This window comes from Oncorhynchus masou, chromosome 29 (genome assembly GCF_036934945.1).
Source record: "Oncorhynchus masou masou isolate Uvic2021 chromosome 29, UVic_Omas_1.1, whole genome shotgun sequence".
In the NCBI taxonomy this organism is placed as follows: domain Eukaryota; kingdom Metazoa; phylum Chordata; class Actinopteri; order Salmoniformes; family Salmonidae; genus Oncorhynchus; species Oncorhynchus masou.
Window position 1 is genome coordinate 76,644,449 of NC_088240.1, and position 21,685 is coordinate 76,666,133.

General features: G+C 45.1%; 2 protein-coding genes across 7 annotated transcripts in view; both read right to left on the reverse strand.

Annotated features, from left to right (window-relative positions):
* Nucleotides 1–57: 57 nt before the first annotated feature.
* On the reverse strand, nt 58–9,678 carry kel (Kell metallo-endopeptidase (Kell blood group)). Of its 4 annotated transcripts, none has more exons than XM_064946267.1 (17): nt 9,189–9,678; nt 8,082–8,841; nt 7,808–7,935; nt 7,544–7,696; nt 7,318–7,389; nt 7,013–7,201; nt 6,702–6,889; nt 6,437–6,554; nt 6,229–6,324; nt 5,407–5,505; nt 5,231–5,308; nt 4,971–5,074; nt 4,774–4,863; nt 4,581–4,648; nt 3,979–4,283; nt 1,551–1,640; nt 58–1,423 (listed from the first exon to the last, which is right to left on the reverse strand). In XM_064946267.1, the coding sequence occupies exons 1-17, from the start codon at nt 9,276–9,278 to the stop codon at nt 1,277–1,279; spliced, it is 2,775 nt and encodes a 924-aa protein (XP_064802339.1). In that variant the 5' UTR covers nt 9,279–9,678; the 3' UTR covers nt 58–1,276. The 4 variants fall into 4 exon arrangements, with proteins under 4 accessions (XP_064802339.1, XP_064802340.1, XP_064802341.1 ...); XM_064946268.1 differs by having other exon boundaries at nt 3,979–4,139; nt 9,189–9,675; XM_064946269.1 differs by having other exon boundaries at nt 3,979–4,139; nt 6,702–6,862; nt 9,189–9,668.
* Nucleotides 9,679–11,446: 1,768 nt separating this feature from the next.
* LOC135520605 (zyxin-like) overlaps nt 11,447–21,685 on the reverse strand; it is a 32,416-nt gene continuing 22,177 nt past the window's right edge. For 2 of the 3 annotated variants that reach the window (XM_064946273.1, XM_064946274.1), the window contains exons 7-10: nt 18,875–19,044; nt 18,563–18,741; nt 16,796–16,916; nt 11,447–14,007 (exon numbers count right to left, since the gene is read on the reverse strand). In XM_064946273.1, coding sequence (XP_064802345.1) covers nt 13,897–14,007; nt 16,796–16,916; nt 18,563–18,741; nt 18,875–19,044 — 581 coding nt within the window. In that variant the 3' untranslated portion in view covers nt 11,447–13,896. Of the gene's footprint in view, nt 14,008–16,795; nt 16,917–18,236; nt 18,457–18,562; nt 18,742–18,874; nt 19,045–21,685 lie in introns of those variants that run through there. The other variant, XM_064946275.1, reaches the window with a different exon arrangement.

The window sequence follows — 21,685 nt, forward strand, 5'->3', positions numbered from 1 at the left end:
GTATAACAATCACATATTACACGTATACGTTATTACGCAATAAGAAATACAACTCCCTTCACATTAAAAAAATCAACTTTATTTTGTAGAATTATCAGCCCTATATCTATGAGCGCACCTCTGATTCAGAGGGATAGGGTTAAATGCGCAAGACACATTTCAGTTGAACGCATTCAGTTGTAAAACTGAATAAATATCCCCCTTTCCATATTTATTTACATCCACACACTTCATCCACACTTTTTCAACACTGTTTGTGTCTTTGGCACCATCTAAACTGGCAGACACACTCTCCCATACATTTAACAAAGGTAAGCAGACCAGAACCTCCAAACATAACTAATAGTATCCTTATGGATAACAAGGTGCTTGTTACATACTGCAGTTTTAAATAAAACACAGACAATATGGATAGTTTTATCTCAGAACCCAGAAACAAATCTCCCATGCACAGGATGTCACAAGAGACTGGATGGATGGGCCTAATGAATAATCATCTCTCCTGTCAGTTGCATTTGGATTTACTGTTCTGTTCTATTGCCTTCTTAAAGATCTGACCCTTAAAAAAAAAAAATGTTTGCCTAAAATGGCATACCCAAATCTAACTGCCTGTAGCTCAGGACCTGAAGCAAAGATATGCATATTCTTCATACCATTTGAAAGGAAACACTTCAAAGTTTGTGGAAATGTTCAATTAATGTAGGAGAATATAACACATTAGATCTGGTAAAAGATAATACAAAGAAAAAAACATGATTTTTTTTGTACCATCATCTTTGAAATGCAAGAGAAAGGCCATAATGTATTATTCCAGCACAGGCGCAATTTTGATTTTGGCCACTAGATGGCAGCAGTGTATGTGAAAAGTGTTAGACTGATCCAATGAACCATTGCATATCTGTTCAAAATGTTGTTTCAAGACTGTCCAAATGTGCCTAATTGGTTTATTAAAACATTTTCAAGTTCATAATTGTGCACTCTTCTCAAACAATAGTAAGGTATTATTTCACTGTAATAGCTATTGTAAATTGGACAGGACAGTTAAGAATTGAAGCCTTCTGCCCATGTCAGATATGTTTATGTCCTGAATTTTTGTTGTTGTTGTTGCTTACAACCTCATGCTAATGATATTAGCCTACATTAGCTCAACCGTCCCGCGGGGGTGGGGGTGGGGGGAGGGGAAAGACACACTGATCTGTTTAAATCACAGTCTTGTGTGTTCATCAATGGCTCTGCATTTTTTGTTTGGTAGGAGATGTTACTGTAGATCTATAGGTCAGCATGTCCCTAAGAGTTGCTGCTGGGGTTTGTTGGGGCAGGAGAGGGTTGTAGGGCAGAGGTTAGAGTACCCACAGATGACAGTAACCAGAAAGGAAGGTTCAAAGGGCATGAACTCGTGGTACGGGTCAGAGTCGCAGTTGATCTGAAAGAAGATAGAATCAATACAATTATAGGAAGGAAAATATCCATTCGTAGGACCTTCATATGCATGTTAAAGTGAACCTTTCAGACATCTGCAATTATTGTTCTGTTACTGTTGTTATCCTTACCTGAGTGAATGAAGTAAGGAACAGATGAGTGTGAGAGAGGCCTGAGAGAGAGGAGTCGCCAGGATACTTCTTCAAACTCTGATTGTAAGCCTGAGACACAGAGAGTAAAGGATAAAGAGGGAGAAATAATTAGATAAAGCTTTGACAAACATAGTATGTCTCTGATACCAACCACAACATAGTATGTCTCTGATATCAACCACAACATAGTATGTCTCTGATACAAACCACAACATAGTATGTCTCTGATACCAACCACAACATAGTATGTCTCTGATACCAACCACAACATAGTATGTCTCTGATATCAACCACAACATAGTATGTCTCTGATACCAACCACAACATAGTATGTCTCTGATACCAACCACAACATAGTATGTCTCTGATACCAACCACAACATAGTATGTCTCTGATACCAACCACAACATAGTATGTCTCTGATACCAACCACAACATAGTATGTCTCTGATATCAACCAAAACATAGTATGTCTCTGATATCAACCACAACATAGTATGCCTCTGATACCAACCACAACATAGTATGTCTCTGATACCAACCACAACATAGTATGTCTCTGATACCAACCACAACATAGTATGTCTCTGATATCAACCAAAACATAGTATGTCTCTGATATCAACCACAACATAGTATGCCTCTGATACCAACCACAACATAGTATGTCTCTGATACCAACCACAACATAGTATGTCTCTGATACCAACCACAACATAGTATGTCTCTGATACCAACCACAACATAGTATGTCTCTGATACCAACCACAACATAGTATGTCTCTGATATCAACCACAACATAGTATGTCTCTGATATAAACCACAATATAGTATGTCTCTGGTATAAACCACAACATAGTATGTCTCTGATACCAACCACAACATAGTATGTCTCTGATACCAACCACAACATAGTATGTCTCTGATATCAACCAAAACATAGTATGTCTCTGATACCAACCACAACATAGTATGTCTCTGATACCAACCACAACATAGTATGTCTCTGATACCAACCACAACATAGTATGTCTCTGATATCAACCACAACATAGTATGTCTCTGATACCAACCACAACATAGTATGTCTCTGATACCAACCACAACATAGTATGTCTCTGATATCAACCAAAACATAGTATGTCTCTGATATCAACCACAACATAGTATGTCTCTGATACCAACCACAACATAGTATGTCTCTGATACCAACCACAACATAGTATGTCTCTGATACCAACCACAACATAGTATGTCTCTGATACCAACCACAACATAGTATGTCTCTGATATCAACCACAACATAGTATGTCTCTGATACCAACCACAACATAGTATGTCTCTGATATCAACCACAACATAGTATGTCTCTGATACCAACCACAACATAGTATGTCTCTGATACCAACCACAACATAGTATGTCTCTGATATCAACCAAAACATAGTATGTCTCTGATACCAACCACAACATAGTATGTCTCTGATACCAACCACAACATAGTATGTCTCTGATACCAACCACAACATAGTATGTCTCTGATACCAACCACAACATAGTATGTCTCTGATACCAACCACAACATAGTATGTCTCTGATACCAACCACAACATAGTATGTCTCTGATACCAACCACAACATAGTATGTCTCTGATACCAACCACAACATAGTATGCCTCTGATACCAACCAAAACATAGTATGTCTCTGATAACAACCACAACATAGTATGTCTCTGATACCAACCACAACATAGTATGTCTCTGATACCAACCACAACATAGTATGTCTCTGATACCAACCACAACATAGTATGTCTCTGATACCAACCACAACATAGCATGTCTCTGATATAAACCACAACATAGTACGTCTCTGATACCAACCACAACATAGTATGTCTCTGATACCAACCACAACATAGTATGTCTCTGATATCAACCACAACATAGTATGTCTCTGATACCAACCACAACATAGTATGTCTCTGATACCAACCACAACATAGTATGTCTCTGATACCAACCACAACATAGTATGTCTCTGATATCAACCAAAACATAGTATGTCTCTGATACCAACCACAACATAGTATGCCTCTGATACCAACCACAACATAGTATGTCTCTGATATAAACCAAAACATAGTATGTCTCTGATACCAACCACAACATAGTATGTCTCTGATACCAACCACAACATAGTATGCCTCTGATACCAACCACAACATAGTATGTCTCTGATATAAACCAAAACATAGTATGTCTCTGATACCAACCAAAACATAGTATGTCTCTGATATCAACCAAAACATAGTATGCCTCTGATATCAACCAAAACAACTAAGGTGCTGAAATCGAAATAGCCTAGATCCCCTAGAATAGATTTGGCATCCCAAAAACTGACCTGTAGTGCAATCTGCAGAGCAGAGTACTGCACCCACATCTCCTGCTGCTGTGCTGGTGACAGCGAGAACGCCCCCTCTCTCCCTGGTCCCTCTGTCATACTCAGGTACTGGTATCGCACACACTCTGCTATGGACCTGGGAGACACACTCTGAGAATGGACTAAAGCACAGGATAAACAGTCAGGGCACACACACTCTGCTATGGACCTGGGAGACACACTCTGAGAATGGACTAAAGGACAGGGTGAACAGTCAGGGCACACACACTCTGCTATGGACCTGGGAGACACACTCTGAGAATGGACTAAAGCACAGGATAAACAGTCAGGGCACACGCATGGATCATGTATAAACCTACACACACATGGATCATGTATAGACCTACACACACATGGATCATATATAAACCTACACACACATGGATCATGTATAAACCTACACACACATGGATCATGTATAAACCTACACACACATGGATCATGTATAAACCTACACACACATGCATACACACAAATAAACATGTGCAAAATGCAAACTCTGCACATAATTTCATTAACTGCATTACAATCATAGAGTAATTCATTGAGACTATTTGCCTTACTGTTGGGTAGAAGGAGATGGAGAATATCTTTGGCCATCAAAGATCCCAAAACCCCAAAGTTGATGGCCCTGACACAAAAACATGCAAATACTCAACAAAACACGCCTTTGAGGGATTTGATTATTTATCTCAATAAGACTACTTGGTTATTCATATTTTTTTATGTGATAGTAAAAATATGAGTTTGGGTTACCTGGGATAGGTAGGGTGGAAGAGAGGCTGGACAAACATCCCTATGGGAAAGACTAGCTCATTGCCGGAGATAAATGGAGTGAGGGACCAACTGGAGGAGAAGATGGAGAGAATCCTCAATTCTCATATTCACATGTTAATAACACATATCTACCCAAACCAAATCACATAGACTTTTCATGACAACTGGGCTCTCACATATCATCTCCTTCAGCCTGGGAAAAGAGTTTGCTTGGTCTCTGGCGCTGGAGGGAGAGAGACTGGATGTAGTTGGAGAAATACATGTGTTCGTCAATTGTCACCTATTAATTAAATAAATGGGGGAAAATTAACTACCAGTATGTATATAGTACAATGTATTATCATCACTGGTAATATGATTCATTAGGGATATTGATTAAGAAATCCTATATCTTATTGGCAATGTAGACTAGTTCCACTACAATAAAATACTCTACCTTTGAATACAGTTGGTTGAGTTCAGCTTCACTGAAAATGTTGTTTTTAGTTGAAAGTCTTGGAGTTAAAGACTGAATCTGGGAAAACACAGATTGTACATTTCAAGTGGACAATGAATACACAGTTGTTTTTAAATAAGGATTCCAGTCAATTACATCTACTGTTGACTTTTTACCTTATTCAAAACAGACATGCGAGACTCCTCATCTCTCCACCTGAGATCAGATAATTTGGACTTGATGGAGGAATAGACATTCTGAATCAGCTCCTCTGCCTAGAGGAAACAGATAATACAATTTCAACACACTTATAATGTAATAACACATTTATGAAGTAGTTATCTTGTATTTTGTTGCTAAAAATAAAATTTCTTGAAGATTTTCACATTTGAAAATCATAAATACTGTAGTTCACATAAATACAATTCATCAATACATTTGAGTTCATAATTACATAACATGATTTACAAATGTAATAGCCTATGGGAGTTTTTGGAGTCCATCTTGTTTATTTTAGTTATGTTTTGATTTTTTTTTTAATATAAATTGTATTCGATCAAAATATTTTTTTATAGTCATAATGCATCTTGTCTTCCAAATGTTACTGTTCACCTTAATTCTTTAGTAATGTCATCAATGTGAGTATCGAAGACACCCTGAAAGACTTATACATACATCAAAAACATACTTCTCATCAGAACCCATATTTCTTTAGTTCTGTAGCAGTTCAGAGGGGTTGGATTAAATGCGGAAGACACATTTCAGTTGAATACATTCAGTTGGACAACTGACTAGGTCTCCCCCTTCCACTAAAAGGTGTTCTAAACTCTTCCTCGTGACAATTAGGCCTAGTCCACAATTAACTTTTTCTATTTATATTTTGTTGCTGCTATTCTTCATCACACATTTCACACACTACATCCTCTTCTGTCTTTGCTTTCTCTATGCACACACACACAGAAACACACACAGACACACAAACACACAGTGCCTCTCACCTCTGTGTATGCGGTGGTCTCTCTCAGTATGTGTTTTAGTACCGTGTCAAACCCTTTCTCAGTCTGCAGAACACACTGCCTCCAGCGAGGGACATCCTGAGAGAGGCAAGTAGCAATGAACTACTAAGTCCCAGACAATATAATCACTCCAAGCCAGTGTTATTCAACCACAAGAGCAAGCTGGGAAATGTAGTCCATATTCAGTTACCTCCACTGTAGTCCCCAGAGCTAAGGAGAAATTCCTCTCTGTCTGAGTGAACCTGGAGTCCAGCGCGGGTATGACAGTGTGGAGGAGACTGAGGACCATGAAGGTGTGAAGAGGGCCACTAAACATAAAGATGGACAGGCACCAAACAAACGTGTACTGATTACTATACACCATGCTGTAAGTAACAGAGGTAGCTTGTGTGATGAGAAACCTTGTTATATTGGTTACTGTCTTTTGCATGATATTTTTGATTGATATAAAGTACCTGCCACTCAATTCATGCTTGTTCAGCCATTTGCCGATGATGCGGGACATGTGGACTATGTAAGGGAGGTTGTGCAGGAGGACGTGATCCGATTGGCTAACAGGGTGGGGATGGAAGGTGGTCTGTAGACAGCCCTGCCAATCAATGGCAGGGGCCAGGGTCTGTTCACAAAATAAGAAAGATGCATTCTGTATAGGAAAATACAGATACACATATACAATAGCTCTATGAGTTAGTGAAGGTTAGGGTAAAGGGAGAGAGAACTAGACACACACACACTCACACATAAGTACATACACACACCCCCGCACCTGTAGCTCTTTGATGGTGATGCGCTGGTACAGCAGCCCCTGTTGCAGGCGATGCGGCAGAGGAGAGGCAGCTACAGCCAGTTCAGAGGACAGAGAGATGAACAGGCCTATATGGAGAATGGTGCTGCTGGAGGGAGAGCCCAACAGGGCCAGCAACCTCTGATACGAGGCCAGGAACAGACGCAGGATCTGGGGGGAAAAGAGAGAAATAAAGAGCGGGAGCAGAGGGGATGAGAGACATAATGCCAAATGTTGACATGAGCAGATAGATGATATACTATAGAACCGATATAGACTTAGTGTACCTGGGTGTTAGCTTTGGACTTCTGAGTCTTGCTGCTCCATTCAGTAGGTATCTGAAAATCCGGCTGATCAATCTATAGTAAAAAAGTATATGCTATAAATGTATAGTGGATGGGGAAGTTACCCTTTATGTAAAGCTCCAGTGAAAAGTTCATATAATCCATTACTGTATATACTGTAGAACACCCATTAGGTATTTCACTGCCCCAGAACCCCAGTCTAACTGACCTGTATGTATCGCTTGTCTCCTTGAGTGTCATTAGGATCCTTGCCCACATAAACACTAAAGAATGGGAAGGTGCCATAGTCTCTCATCAGTAGAGACAGAGTGGAGTTGAAATCTGTCTGGTTCCACCGGCCTGATACAGCCCAGCCACCCAGCTTAGGGGGGGGGGGTAGAGAGAGAGAGGGAGAGGGAAATAGTTTTTACCATAACAGTAGAGAAGGTGTAATCAGTCACCATTCCCCACCAATCTATTCCAGGGATCTGACCTTGTGGACTAGCCTGAGGAAAGGTTCTGGCCCGGCGGACTCTGTGGGGCCAGTGTCCATACAGGAACGGTAGAACATACAGGCCTTCTTCCGAGCTGAGTTACCCGGGCTGGAGCGGTCCTCAGCTTCTGACAGAGGAACATTAAATCAAAGTTTCATTGTGAGGATAAAAGGTCCTGTTATGGAAACGGTTTCAGCAGAGTTCTATTTAAATGGTTGTCCCAAAGAACAGGTACAAAATCTACAGAGGATAAACACATTTTTTGATTCTCACCCAAAATCTCCCTCATTGTCAGCAGTAGTGCAGTCTGTCTGTCTGGCAGTCTGTCTGCTGGAGCCTTTTCTATTATGTCCGTGCCTGTCTCTCTCTCCTTCCTCCCTCTTTCTCTCTCTTTCTCTGCCTGTGCTGCCCTGCGCTTGTGGCCCTGTGGGTGTAGGGGGATGCCCTTGCCCCTCTGTCTCCCCCTGTTGGACAGAGACGCCCCTTCAGACCCACAGGGAAACAGGAAGTAGTCACAGGGCTGAGAGAAGGGGTCGACTGAGATGGAAAGACGGGCGGTAGCCCTTTGACAAGCCGGGGAGGTACATGGAGGAGAGGCTGGCGGTGTGCTCTCTGGTGGGAGGTGCTGCTGGGAGTAGTAGGCCAGGCCCACTATGGAGGCACAGAAGGAGGATGCCAAGAGGAAGAGAAGGAGTACGCAGTGACGTGTCCACACCCAGGGCTTCACCTCCTCTTCAGACGGGGGCTGGGGCTCAGGGAGGGTATCAGGCTGGGGTAGTGGCTGGGGCCCAGGAAGGCTATCCGGCTGAGGCTGGGGCAGGGGCCAAGGCTGGGGAAGGGTATCAGGCTGGGGTAGTGGCTGGGGAAGGGTATCAGGCTGGGGTAGTGGCTGGGGAAGGGTATCAGGCTGGGGTAGTGGCTGGGGAAGGGTATCAGGCTGGGGTAGTGGCTGGGGCTCAGAGAGAGGATGTAGTTGGTACTGGAGCTGAGGCTCAGAAAGGGTATTAGATGGGGGCTGCAGCTCACAGTCAATCTAAACAACATTGAATGATAGTCAGTTTCATATCAGGATTATCATGTTACACATTTCTACTTCATTTAAGACTAATTTGACACGACAGGCTTATAACCTATCTTGTCCTCTATATACATTTAATTAATACCGCATTAAAATCAGGAATACAACTTGAAATGTACAGTATGAGGCGCAGAAAAATTGAGAGCTTGCTCCAACACCCCCTCCCCTAAAAACAACTGATGCAATAAGTAGAAAGTGTTCTGCCTGTGGCAGGCCAACATTGATTTGACATCACCTAGGATCAGCATAAACTTCATAATAACATTTCATTAAATAATTAAAAGTCATTCTACAGGTTTTACCTGAGGCTCTGCTGGGGTTTCTGCCATACTCTGTTGTGTCTTGTTCTGTCTGTCTGGGTTTAGCTTGTTGCAGCCACTGACGTTTCTCATTTCTCCCTCACACGTAACCTCCAGACCTCTATCTCTCCCTCACACGTAACCTCCAGACCTCTATCTCTCCCTCCATCAGCCAGCTGTCATCTCAGCTCTCTATCTTCTTTCATCACTCACTGCTCTCCTCCTCCTCCTCCTCCGACGTTCTGATAAACAGAGTTGACCTGGCAGCCTACCTCTCTCTCTGCTACATTATCAGGTGGCACTGTGGATCCATTTAGACTGTGACATGCACATGGGTGTGTTTGATGTGTAGGAGGAATCCTCTTCAACCCTAAAATGACTGAGTTTTAACTCAAATGTAATGAGAACATAATGTCCCTAAGCAACAGGTCGGTACAGAGCCAATAAAATCCGCCCAACTTTGAAACACAGAAAAAGTCAAAACGTTAAGAGGACACATTGTTACCCTGCATCGAGAGGACAAACATTTTCTCAAATGCAAAAACAGTGCACACACAGCTGTCTACCCGCGTCACTATCAGTGCAGCCGAGGGTCTGGTATGAATTGATAGAGAGAGCGAGGGTGTTCTAGAGGTCATCTGGCAATGGAACACGTCACTGATAGCATAGTGGAGGACACGTCACAAGGCCGCTGGGCCAGACGGATTACCAGGACGTGTACTGCGAGCGTGCGCTGACCAACTGGCAAGTGTCTTCACTGACATTTTCAACCTCTCCCTGTCAGTCTGTAATACCAACATGTATCTGTGCCAATGAACACTAAGGTAACCTGCCTAAATGACTACCGACCCTGAGCACTCACGTCTGTAGTCATGAAATGCTTTGAAAGGCTGGTAATGGCTCACACCAACACTGCTATCCCAGAAACCCTAGACCCACTCCAATTTGCATACCGCACCAACAGATCCACAGGTGATGCCATCTCTATTGCACTCCACACTGCCCTTTTCCACCTGGACAAAAGGAACACCTACATGAGAATGCTATTCATCGACTACAGCTCAGCGTTCAACACCATAGTGCCCTCAAAACTCATCACTCAGCTAAGGACCCTGGGACCAAACACCTCCCTCTGCAACTGGATCCTAGACATCCTGACGGGCTGCCCCCAGGTGGTAAGGGTAGGTAACACCACATCCACCATGCTGATCCTCAACATGGGGGCCCCTTAGGGGTGCGTGCTCAGTCCCCTCCTGTACTCCCTGTTCACTCATGACTGCACGGCCAGGCACAACTCCAACACCATCATTAAGTTTGCTGATGACACAACAGTGGCAGGTCTGATCACTGACAACAATGAGACAGCCTATAGGGAGGTCACAGACCTGACCATGTGGTGCAAGGACAACAACCTCTCCCTCAATGTGATCAAGACAAAGGAGATGATTGTGGACTACAGGAAATAGAGGATCGAGCACGCCCCCATTCTCATCGACGGGGCTGTAGTGGAGCAGGTTGAGAGCTTCATGTTCCTTGGCGTCCACATCAACAAACTAACATGGTCCAAGCACACAAAGACAGTTGTAAAGAGGGCACGACATAACCTATTCCCCCTAAGGAGACTGAAAAGATTTGGCATGGGTCCTCAGATCCTCAAAAGATTTTACAGCTGCACCATTGAGCGCATCACTGCCTGGTATGGCAATTGCTCGGCCTCCGACCGCAAGGCACTACTGATGGTAATGCATACAGCCCAGTACATCACCGGGGCCAAGCTTCCTGCCATCCAGGACCTCTATACCAGGCAATGTCAGATGAAGGTCCCATAGTCATATACTGTTCTCTCTGCTACCACACAGCAAGTGGTACTGGAGCACCAAATCTAGGTCCAAGAAGCTTCTAAACAGCTTCTACTTTGCACCCCCCACGCTGCTACTACTGTTATTATTGATGCATAGCCACTTTAACAACCCTACCTGCATGTACATAATTATCTCAATTACCTCGACACCGGTACCCCCTGTATATAGCCCTGCTATTGTTATTCACTGCTGCTCTTAATGATTTTTTCTGACTTTCTTCTTTATTTAAAAAACAGATATTTTCTTAAAACTGCATCGTCGGTTAAGGGCTTCTAAGTAAGCATTTCAGTGTAATGTCTACACCTGTTGTATTTGGCGCATGTGACAAATAACATTTGATTTGAGAGAGAGAAATACTATATTTGATGTGAGAGAATGAGGAGAATACTGAACAATAACTTCCAGGGGTAAAGACCTTTAATTATTGCAAATGCCAAACAGGCACAATAAAACCACACAGGATTTAGGCTATTAGCAGTTTTATTTTAAGTACAGTAACATTAAAGAAGAAAAATAATGACATGTACAGGTAATTAATGTTGGCAAGTTTGGAACCGTAAACACACAAATATAAGAGGAATTTATATAAAAACTATATGAAAAGAACAAGGCAATCATCATTAAATAAATGAGCAACGTGGTGTTTTTGAAGGCATCATCACACACCAATGGTCTGACAGCGAAGACAAAGGCATGGTCACAAAGGTGGAATCATTTGTGCAAATAAAAAAATGAAAAACGGAGAATACTAAAGATGATACCGACGACCCAGATAACATGCATATGGAGTCTGTTTGGCCATATGGTTTAGGATGTTAGTTTGGTCAATAGGGTTGTGTTGCCATGCCAGACTGAGGATTGTAATAAGGATGGGTGTTCGGTGCCAAACCAGTCTGAACAAGAGAGATAGGAATACTAGGGTGGAAATGGCAACTCAAAGTTTCACTGAAAAATCACTGAAAATAAGTACTTAATGAAATACAGTATGGTAAGATTACAAGCAGAGTAAATATAACTGATATCGAGACATAAAAGAACACTAAGCGGAATAATGGAAACAGTGGTAGTCATTGGAGTATTATGAGAAAGGAAGAGGAACAATGTACTGTGTAAAACACAAAAAACATAATTAAAACTTGAAGTGAATTCCACAAAAACAAAGGCAGTGAATTTAAAGTGTGATGCGTTTGAGTGACGGGTTACCATCACCTTGAACTGTATTTGTTTGATCTACATGCTACTGCTACAGTCAATGACCTACTACACTCTACTGGAAAACAGACTGGCCATTTGATCTGCTGCATGTTTATAATACTTAAAACCCTGATTCAGAGCCAGTTCTATTATGTTATTCAGAGAGCTGCAAATGCCCAAAATACTAAGCATTTGTAAATGCAGGTGTATAGTGCAAAAATCCATGAGTTTACCTTTAGGTGAATTGAATTAATGAGAGGTAATATCTCTATGTTACTCATTAGATCTTAACTCGCCTACACACTACATAAGTATGCGTTCAAGAGCGCGTCATTGAGGATGATAGGATTATAGTGTAGGTCCTGGAAGTTGCCCCTAACTACTGATGCAGGATCCAATGTTTTCCCTCCATCCCCTTTAAATTAAGATTAGGGAGGAGGTAGGGTAATATGATCCAGGCGGTTAAGAGCAACTTCTGCCTGTAGCGTAGAATCTGTTTTAAGCCATGTGCTCCTCTTTAAACTACAGCACTCTATTTAACATGAGGAGATCATAGGAATGGAATCTGTGCTGGGCTAACTTTTGACCTTTGTTCTAGGTAGTGTCTCTAATCATGATCTTAAATCTTCTTTTCTTTTGATAAAGAAATAAATGGTCATTTTGATCGTATTGTACCCTCATTCTGTTCTTGACAAACAAGTGAGAGTAACTGACAGTGATCTGTAGCTATTCATGCCTATAAAGCAACAAACACACACAACAAAAACAAACAAGAGCGACATTCACATATTTTTGTTGTTTTTTAGCCCAAGAGGAACTACATTTCCCACAGCACACTGCTCTGCTACATTGTGTCTGGTGGGATATGTAGTTCTCTAGAAAGCACTCTCTAAAGGCAGTTAAGTAACTTGTATGTTTGCAGGCACTCCAAAGTGCTTCATGTGCCACCAGCCCACCAGAGCTCAGCCCTATGGGAGGTGCAGGGGAACATGAATTAGTCCACCTTAAACGTTTGTTCAACTACTCGTGCACTAGGGTCAGGGGGTTACACTAAACTTCTGGGAAAAGTTGCCAGTAGGCACAGATCTAAGATCTAACCATTATCAGTAAGGGGGGGATTGCAAGACTGACCCAAGATCAGCATTTAGGGTCAACTTCATCTTACTGTTACTATGTCTCACTCTGAAATACTTCCACTCTTTTCCTGCCGTACCACTGAAAAGTGATAGACAAATCAAAGTTTTACAGCTGAAACCTTCTCAACATGTTTTCCTATCAGTGGAGAGAGAAGAGGAGAGGAAACCATCTTTGACTGTTGGGACACAGCCCATGACTAAGCTATACTTGTGCAAGTCATGCTGGGAATTTAATCATAAACAAAAAATGGCCTTGATAACACTGGCATTAACACAAGGGGAGAAGGGAAGGAGGAATGGAGTCTCTCAGTGCAGTACATTACCTCTGGACTGAGAGGGGGAATAAGCAGAAAGAGGAGAGAGACATAACGACATCTGCATGCAAACATACTCGCTTTCACTCACTCACTCACTCACTCACAAGTAAAGCCCTGTTGCAAAGACAGAATGGTGGAAGCTGAATGGATCCCGTCTTGGATTTGGTTCAAAGTTAGACTTGAAAACAGATGTGTCCACCAATCACTGCATAGCCTTGGCCCGCTGGGTGTGGCACTTCATGCACAGGATCCTGCCGTCCAATGGGTAGCAGCCGTCTGCGTCCGCCTCTATGGAGAGGGGGCGGGAACAATCCTGCAACCAGGAAGAGAGACTTCAGGCTGTGCAGAAGGTCACTGGAAAACATTTACATCCAAAACACTCGGGGCACCATTCCAACTGTTAAGATATTTAACCATCTCTTCATAATTCATCTTTACATCTGGCACTTTCTGTACAGTGCCTTGCAAATGTATTCATCCCCCGTGGCGTTTTTCCTATTTTGTTGCATTACAACCTGTAATTTAAATGGATTTTTATTTGGATTTCATGTAATGGACATACACAAAATAGTCCCCAGAAAAATTACTTGTTTCAAAAAATTCTATAAAATAAAAAACTGAAAAGCGTTGCATGCATTTGTATTCACCCCCTTCGCTATGAAGCCCCTAAATAAGATCTGGTGCAACCAATTACCTTCAGAAGTCACATAATTAGTGAAATAGATTGCACACAGGTGGACTTTAAGTGTCACGTGATCAGTCACATGATCGATAGATAGATATACACATACACTGAAAGGCCCCAGAGTGTGCAACACCAGTAAGCAAGGGGCACCACCAAGCAAGCAGCACTATGAAGACCAAGGAGCTCTCCAAACAAGTCAGGGACAAAGTTGTGGAGAAGTACAGATCAGGGTTGGGTTATAAAAAAATATCCGAAACTTTGAACATCCCACAGAGCACCAGTAAATCCATTATTAAAAAAATGGAAAGTATATGGCACTATAACAAACCTGCCAAGTGAGGGCCGCCCACCAAAACTCATGGACCAGGCAAGGAGGGCATTAATCAGAGAGGCAACAAAGAGACCAAAGATTAGCCTGAAGGAGCTGCAAAGCTCCACAGCGGAGATTGGAGTATCTGTCCATAGGACCACTTTAAGCCGTACACTCCACAGAGCTGGGCTTTACAGAAGAGTGGCCAGAAAAGCCATTGCTTAAAGTGTTCGCCAAAAAGCATTTGGGAGACTCCCCAAACATATGGAAGAAGGTACTCTGGTCAGATGAGACTAAAATTGAGCTTTTTGGCCATCAAGATAAATGGTATGTCTGGCACAAACCCAACAACTCTCATCACCCCGAGAACGCTCATCACCCCGAGAACGCTCATCACCCCGAGAACGCTCATCACCCCGAGAACGCTCATCACCCCGAGAACGCTCATCACCCCGAGAACCCTATCCCCACAGTGAAGCATGGTGGTGGCAGCATCATGCTGTGGGGATGTTTTTCCATCGGCAGGGACTGGGAAATTGGTCATAATTGAAGGAATGATGGATGGTACTAAAGGGAAATTCTTGAGGGAAATCTGTTTCAGTCTTTCAGAGATTTGAGACTGGGACAGAGGTTCACCTTCCAGCAGGACAATGACCCTAAGCATACTGCTAAAGCAACACTCCAGATGTTCAAGGAGAAACATTTAAATGTCTTGGAATGGTCTAGTCAAAGCCCAGAGCTCAATCCAATTGGAAATATGTGGTATGACAAAGATTGATGTACACCAGCAGAACCCATCCAACTTGAAGGAGCTGGGGCAGTTTTGCCTTGAAGAATGGGCAAAAATCCCAGTGGCTAGATGTGCCAAGCTTTTAGAGACATACCCCAAGAGACTTGCAGCTGTAATTCCTGCAAAAGGTGGCTCTACAAAGTATTGACTTTGGGGGGGTGAATAGTTATGCACACTCAAGTTCTGTTTTTTTTGTCGTATTTCTTGCATCTTCAAAGTGGTAGGCATGTTGTGTAAATCAAATTATACAACTTTAATTCCAGGTAAGGCAACAAAATAGGAAAATGGGGTAAGGGGGTGAATAGTACTATTTTAGATGTAGCAGGTCTGTTGTCCTTACCTCACAGCGGTACTACTTTAGATGTAGCAGGTCTGTTGTCCTTACCTCACAGCAGTACTACTTTAGATGTAGCAGGTCCGTTGTCCTTACCTCCCAGCAGTACTACTTTAGATGTAGCAGGTCTGTTGTCCTTACCTCCCAGCGGTAGTACTTTCGATGTAGCAGGTCTGTTGTCCTTACCTCCCAGCGGTAGTACTTTAGATGTAGCAGGTCTGTTTTCCTTACCTCACAGCGGTAGTACTTTAGATGTAGCAGGTCTGTTGTCCTTACCTTACATTTACATTACATTTAAGTCATTTAGCAGACGCTCTTATCCAGAGCGACTTACAAGTTAATTTTTACCTTTATTTAACCAGGCAAGTCAGTTAAGAACACATTCTTATTCTTATTCAATGACGGCCTGGGAACAGTGGGTTAACTGCCTGTTCAGGGGCAGAACGACAGATTTGTACCTTGTCGGCTCGGGGGTTTGAACTCACAACCTTCCGGTTACTAGTCCAACGCTCTAACCACTAGGCTACCCTACCTCACAGCAGTACTACTTTAGATGTAGCAGGTCTGTTGTCCTTACCTCCCAGCGGTAGTACTTTAGATGTAGCAGGTCTGTTGTCCTTACCTCACAGCGGTAGTACTTTAGATGTAGCAGGTCTGTTGTCCTTACCTCACAGCGGTAGTACTTTAGATTTAGCAGGTCTGTTGTCCTTACCTCACAGCGGTAGTACTTTAGATGTAGCAGGTCTGTTGTCCTTTCCTCACAGCGGTAGTACTTTAGATGTAGCAGGTCTGTTGTCCTTACCTCACAGCGGTAGTACTTTAGATGTAGCAGGTCTGTTGTCCTTACCTCACAGCGGTAGTACTTTAGATGTAGCAGGTCTGTTGTCCTTACCTCACAGCGGTAGTACTTTAGATGTAGCAGGTCTGTTTTCCTTACCTCCCAGCGGTAGTACTTTAGATGTAGCAGGTCTGTTGTCCTTACCTCACAGCGGTAGCACTTGAGGTGGAAGTTCTTGTCGAGGGCCACGACTCTGACGGTCTCTTGACTGCCGGCGTCAGGAACTATGGGCTCATTACAGCTCACACACAGGGGAGAGAAACGCCTACAGGCAGGGGGACAGAGAGGACATTAGACTGTACCACACAGACACAGGGGAGAGAAACGCCTACAGGCAGGGGGACAGAGAGGACATTAGACTGTACCACACACACAGGGGAGAGAAACGCCTACAGGCAGGGGGACAGAGAGGACATTAGACTGTACCACACACACAGGGGAGACAAACGCCTACAGGCAGGGGGACAGAGAGGACATTAGACTGTACCACACACACAGGGGAGAGAAACGCCTACAGGCAGGGGGACAGAGAGGACATTAGACTGTACCACACAGACACAGGGGAGAGAAACGCCTACATGCAGGGGGACAGAGAGGACATTAGACTGTACCACACAGACACAGGGGAGAGAAACGCCTACATGCAGGGGGACAGAGAGGACATTAGACTGTACCACACACACAGGGGAGAGAAATGCCTACAGGCAGGGGGACAGAGAGGACATTAGACTGTACCACACACACAGGGGAGAGAAACGCCTACAGGCAGGGGGACAGAGAGGACATTAGACTGTACCACACACACAGGGGAGAGAAACGCCTACAGGCAGGGGGACAGAGAGGACATTAGACTGTACCACACACACAGGGGAGACAAACGCCTACAGGCAGGGGGACAGAGAGGACATTAGACTGTACCACACACACAGGGGAGACAAACGCCTACAGGCAGGGGGACAGAGAGGACATTAGACCTGTACCACACACACAGGGGAGACAAACGCCTACAGGCAGGGGGACAGAGAGGACATTAGACTGTACCACACACACAGGGGAGAGAAACGCCTACAGGCAGGGGGACAGAGAGGACATTAGACCTGTACCACACACACAGGGGAGAGAAATGCCTACAGGCAGGGGGACAGAGAGGACATTAGACCTGTACCACACACACAGGGGAGAGAAATGCCTACAGGCAGGGGGACAGAGAGGACATTAGACTGTACCACACACACAGGGGAGACAAACGCCTACAGGCAGGGGGACAGAGAGGACATTAGACTGTACCACACACACAGGGGAGAGAAACGCCTACAGGCAGGGGGACAGAGAGGACATTAGACTGTACCACACACACAGGGGAGAGAAATGCCTACAGGCAGGGGGACAGAGAGGACATTAGACCTGTACCACACACACAGGGGAGAGAAATGCCTACAGGCAGGGGGACAGAGAGGACATTAGACTGTACCACACACACAGGGGAGAGAAACACCTACAGGCAGGGGGACAGAGAAGACATTAGACCTGTACCACACACACAGGGGAGAGAAACGCCTGCAGGCAGGGGGACAGAGAGGACATTAGACCTGTACCACACACACAGGGGAGACAAACGCCTACAGGCAGGGGGACAGAGAGGACATTAGACCTGTACCACACACACAGGGGAGAGAAATGCCTACAGGCAGGGGGACAGAGAGGACATTAGACCTGTACCACACACACAGGGGAGAGAAACACCTACAGGCAGGGGGACAGAGAGGACATTAGACCTGTACCACACACACAGGGGAGAGAAACACCTGCAGGCAGGGGGACAGAGAGGACATTAGACCTGTACCACACACACACACAGAGGACAATACCTGAGAGAGACAGAGAGAAAGACAAGGAGATGAGAGGCCGTACCTGTGGTAGTCTGGGACACAGTATGGGTTGTTGTTGTCGTCAGTGATGAAGGGCGCCCCCTCCAGGCTGCAGGCGCAGGTGCAGCAGCGGAAACAATGGGCATGGAAACACTGGCCCACCGCCTTCAACACACGGTCTGTAATACGCTCCCCACACCGAGAACACACCGCCAGAGAACTCTGTAGAGACACACAGACAGGAGGGTGGGAGAGAGAGCAAACACGTTACATGTCTTTGTGTGTGAGAGTGTGAATGAATTACTGGAAGCTTTTTGTGCATGCAATTTCTGTGTGTGTACATGTGTGTACTCACAGTGTAGCAGTCATCACACTGTGGCGTCCCATCCTTGTCGTAGAACTGCATGCCCTGCAGGGGGCGATGGCAGCTCATACAGCAGAAACAGTCAGAGTGGAAGAGTTTGTTCATGGCTCTCACTGCAGGCTGGGAACGAGACAGAGCCTCACCACACTTACCACATATCTCTGAAAGAGAGAGATGAGGAGAGGGAGAGAGAGATGAGGAGAGAGAGAGAGAGAGAGAGAGAGAGAGAGAGAGAGAGGGAGTGGAGAGGGAGAGATGAGAGGGAGAGATGAGAGGAAGAGAGATGAGAGGAAGAGAGATGAGGAGAGAGAGATAGACAGGGAGAGGGGACAAACAGAGAGGACGAAGAGAGAGGGGATAATAGTTGGTTGACGCTAACAGAGGCAGAGCCAAGTCAATCCTATTCCACACAGTCATTAAGTCATTACCACAGACATACTGGTCTAGCACCAATGAGAGAGAGGAGGGAGGAGGCTCCTTACTGCCTAATTACCCTGATCAATAATTTTGATGAAAGGCCAATCAGCACCCCAGCCCATCAGCACCCCTGCCCAGTCTACTCGAACTACAGCCCAGTCGACTAGAACTACAGCCCAGTCGACTAGAACTACAGCCCAGTCGCCTAGAACTACAGCCCAGTCGACTAGAACTACAGCCCAATCAATCAGAACCAATAGCATACTGAGAGTGTTGTCAGGCAGGAACTGGACAAGATAATGGCGCTCTGATAATAGATTTCGTTCTGAAACGATGGGTATGGTAGTATGAAACAATTAACTAGTGTAGGTGATGAATGGAGCGGGTGTGTGTGTACCTGTAGGTGCTGAATGGAGCGGGTGTGTGTGTACCTGTAGGTGCTGAACGGAGCGGGTGTGTGTGTACCTGTAGGTGATGAATGGAGCGGGTGTGTGTGTACCTGTAGGTGATGAATGGAGCGGGTGTGTGTGTACCTGTAGGTGATGAACGGAGCGGGTGTGTGTGTACCTGTAGGTGCTGAACGGAGGGTGTGTGTGTGTACCTGTAGGTGCTGAACGGAGGGTGTGTGTGTGTACCTGTAGGTGCTGAACGGAGGGTGTGTGTGTGTACCTGTAGGTGCTGAATGGAGCGGGTGTGTGTGTACCTGTAGGTGATGAATGGAGCGGGTGTGTGTGTACCTGTAGGTGCTGAACGGAGGGTGTGTGTGTGTACCTGTAGGTGATGAATGGAGCGGGTGTGTGTGTACCTGTAGGTGATGAATGGAGCGGGTGTGTGTACCTGTAGGTGATGAATGGAGCATGTGTGTGTACCTGTAGGTGATGAATGGAGCGTGTGTGTGTACCTGTAGGTGATGAATGGAGCGTGTGTGTGTGTACCTGTAGGTGATGAACGGAGCGTGTGTGTGTGTACCTGTAGGTGATGAACGGAGGGTGTGTGTGTACCTGTAGGTGCTGAGGTGATGAACGGAGGGTGTGTGTGTGTGTACCTGTAGGTGATGAACGGAGCGTGTGTGTGTGTACCTGTAGGTGATGAACGGAGCATGTGTGTGTACCTGTAGGTGCTGAACGGAGGGTGTGTGTGTGTACCTGTCGGTGCTGAACGGAGGTTCTGTGTGTACCTGTAGGTGATGAACGGAGCGTGTGTGTGTACCTGTAGGTGCTGAACGGAGGGTGTGTGTGTGTACCTGTCGGTGCTGAACGGAGGTTCTGTGTGTACCTGTAGGGGCTGAGGTGACGAACGGAGGGTGTGTGTGTACCTGTAGGTGCTGAACGGAGGGTGTGTGTGTGTACCTGTAGGTGATGAACGGAGCGTGTGTGTGTACCTGTAGGTGCTGAACGGAGGGTGTGTGTGTACCTGTAGGTGCTGAACGGAGGGTGTGTGTGTACCTGTAGGTGCTGAACGGAGGGTGTGTGTGTGTACCTGTAGGTGCTGACGGAGGGTGTGTGTGTACCTGTCGGTGCTGAACGGAGGGTGTGTGTGTGTACCTGTAGGTGCTGAACGGAGGGTGTGTGTGTGTACCTGTAGGTGATGAACGGAGCGTGTGTGTGTGTACCTGTAGGTGCTGAACGGAGGGTGTGTGTGTACCTGTCGGTGCTGAGGTGATGAACGGAGGGTGTGTGTGTGTACCTGTAGGTGATGAATGGAGCGTGTGTGTGTGTACCTGTAGGTGATGAACAGAGCGTGTGTGTGTACCTGTAGGTGCTGAACGGAGGGTGTGTGTGTACCTGTCGGTGCTGAGGTGATGAACGGAGGGTGTGTGTGTGTACCTGTAGGTGATGAATGGAGCGTGTGTGTGTGTACCTGTAGGTGATGAACAGAGCGTGTGTGTGTACCTGTAGGTGCTGAACGGAGGGTGTGTGTGTACCTGTAGGTGCTGAGGTGATGAACGGAGGGTGTGTGTGTACCTGTAGGTGCTGAGGTGATGAACGGAGGGTGTGTGTGTACCTGTTGGTGCTGAGGTGATGAACGGAGGGTGTGTGTGTACCTGTTGGTGCTGAGGTGATGAACGGAGGGTGTGTGTGTACCTGTAGGTGCTGAGGTGATGAACGGAGGGTGTGTGTGTACCTGTTGGTGCTGAGGTGATGAACGGAGGGTGTGTGTGTACCTGTTGGTGCTGAGGTGATGAACGGAGGGTGTGTGTGTACCTGTTGGTGCTGAGGTGATGAACGGAGGGTGTGTGTGTACCTGTTGGTGCTGAGGTGATGAACAGAGGGTGTGTGTGTACCTGTAGGTGCTGAACGGAGGTTGTGTGTGTGTACCTGTTGGTGCTGAGGTGCTGAACGGAGGGTGTGTGTGTACCTGTAGGTGCTGAGGTGATGAACGGAG

Coding starts and splice junctions, on each gene's coding strand:
- kel (XM_064946267.1), bottom strand. CDS start 9,278: ATGAGAAACGTCAGTGGCTGCAACAAGCTAAACCCAGACAGACAGAAC. Junction 7,697..7,807: donor TCCTCAGGCTAGTCCACAAG/GTCAGATCCCTG, acceptor CCCCCCCCTAAG/CTGGGTGGCTGGGCTGTATC. Junction 6,325..6,436: donor CTCTGGGGACTACAGTGGAG/GTAACTGAATAT, acceptor TGCCTCTCTCAG/GATGTCCCTCGCTGGAGGCA.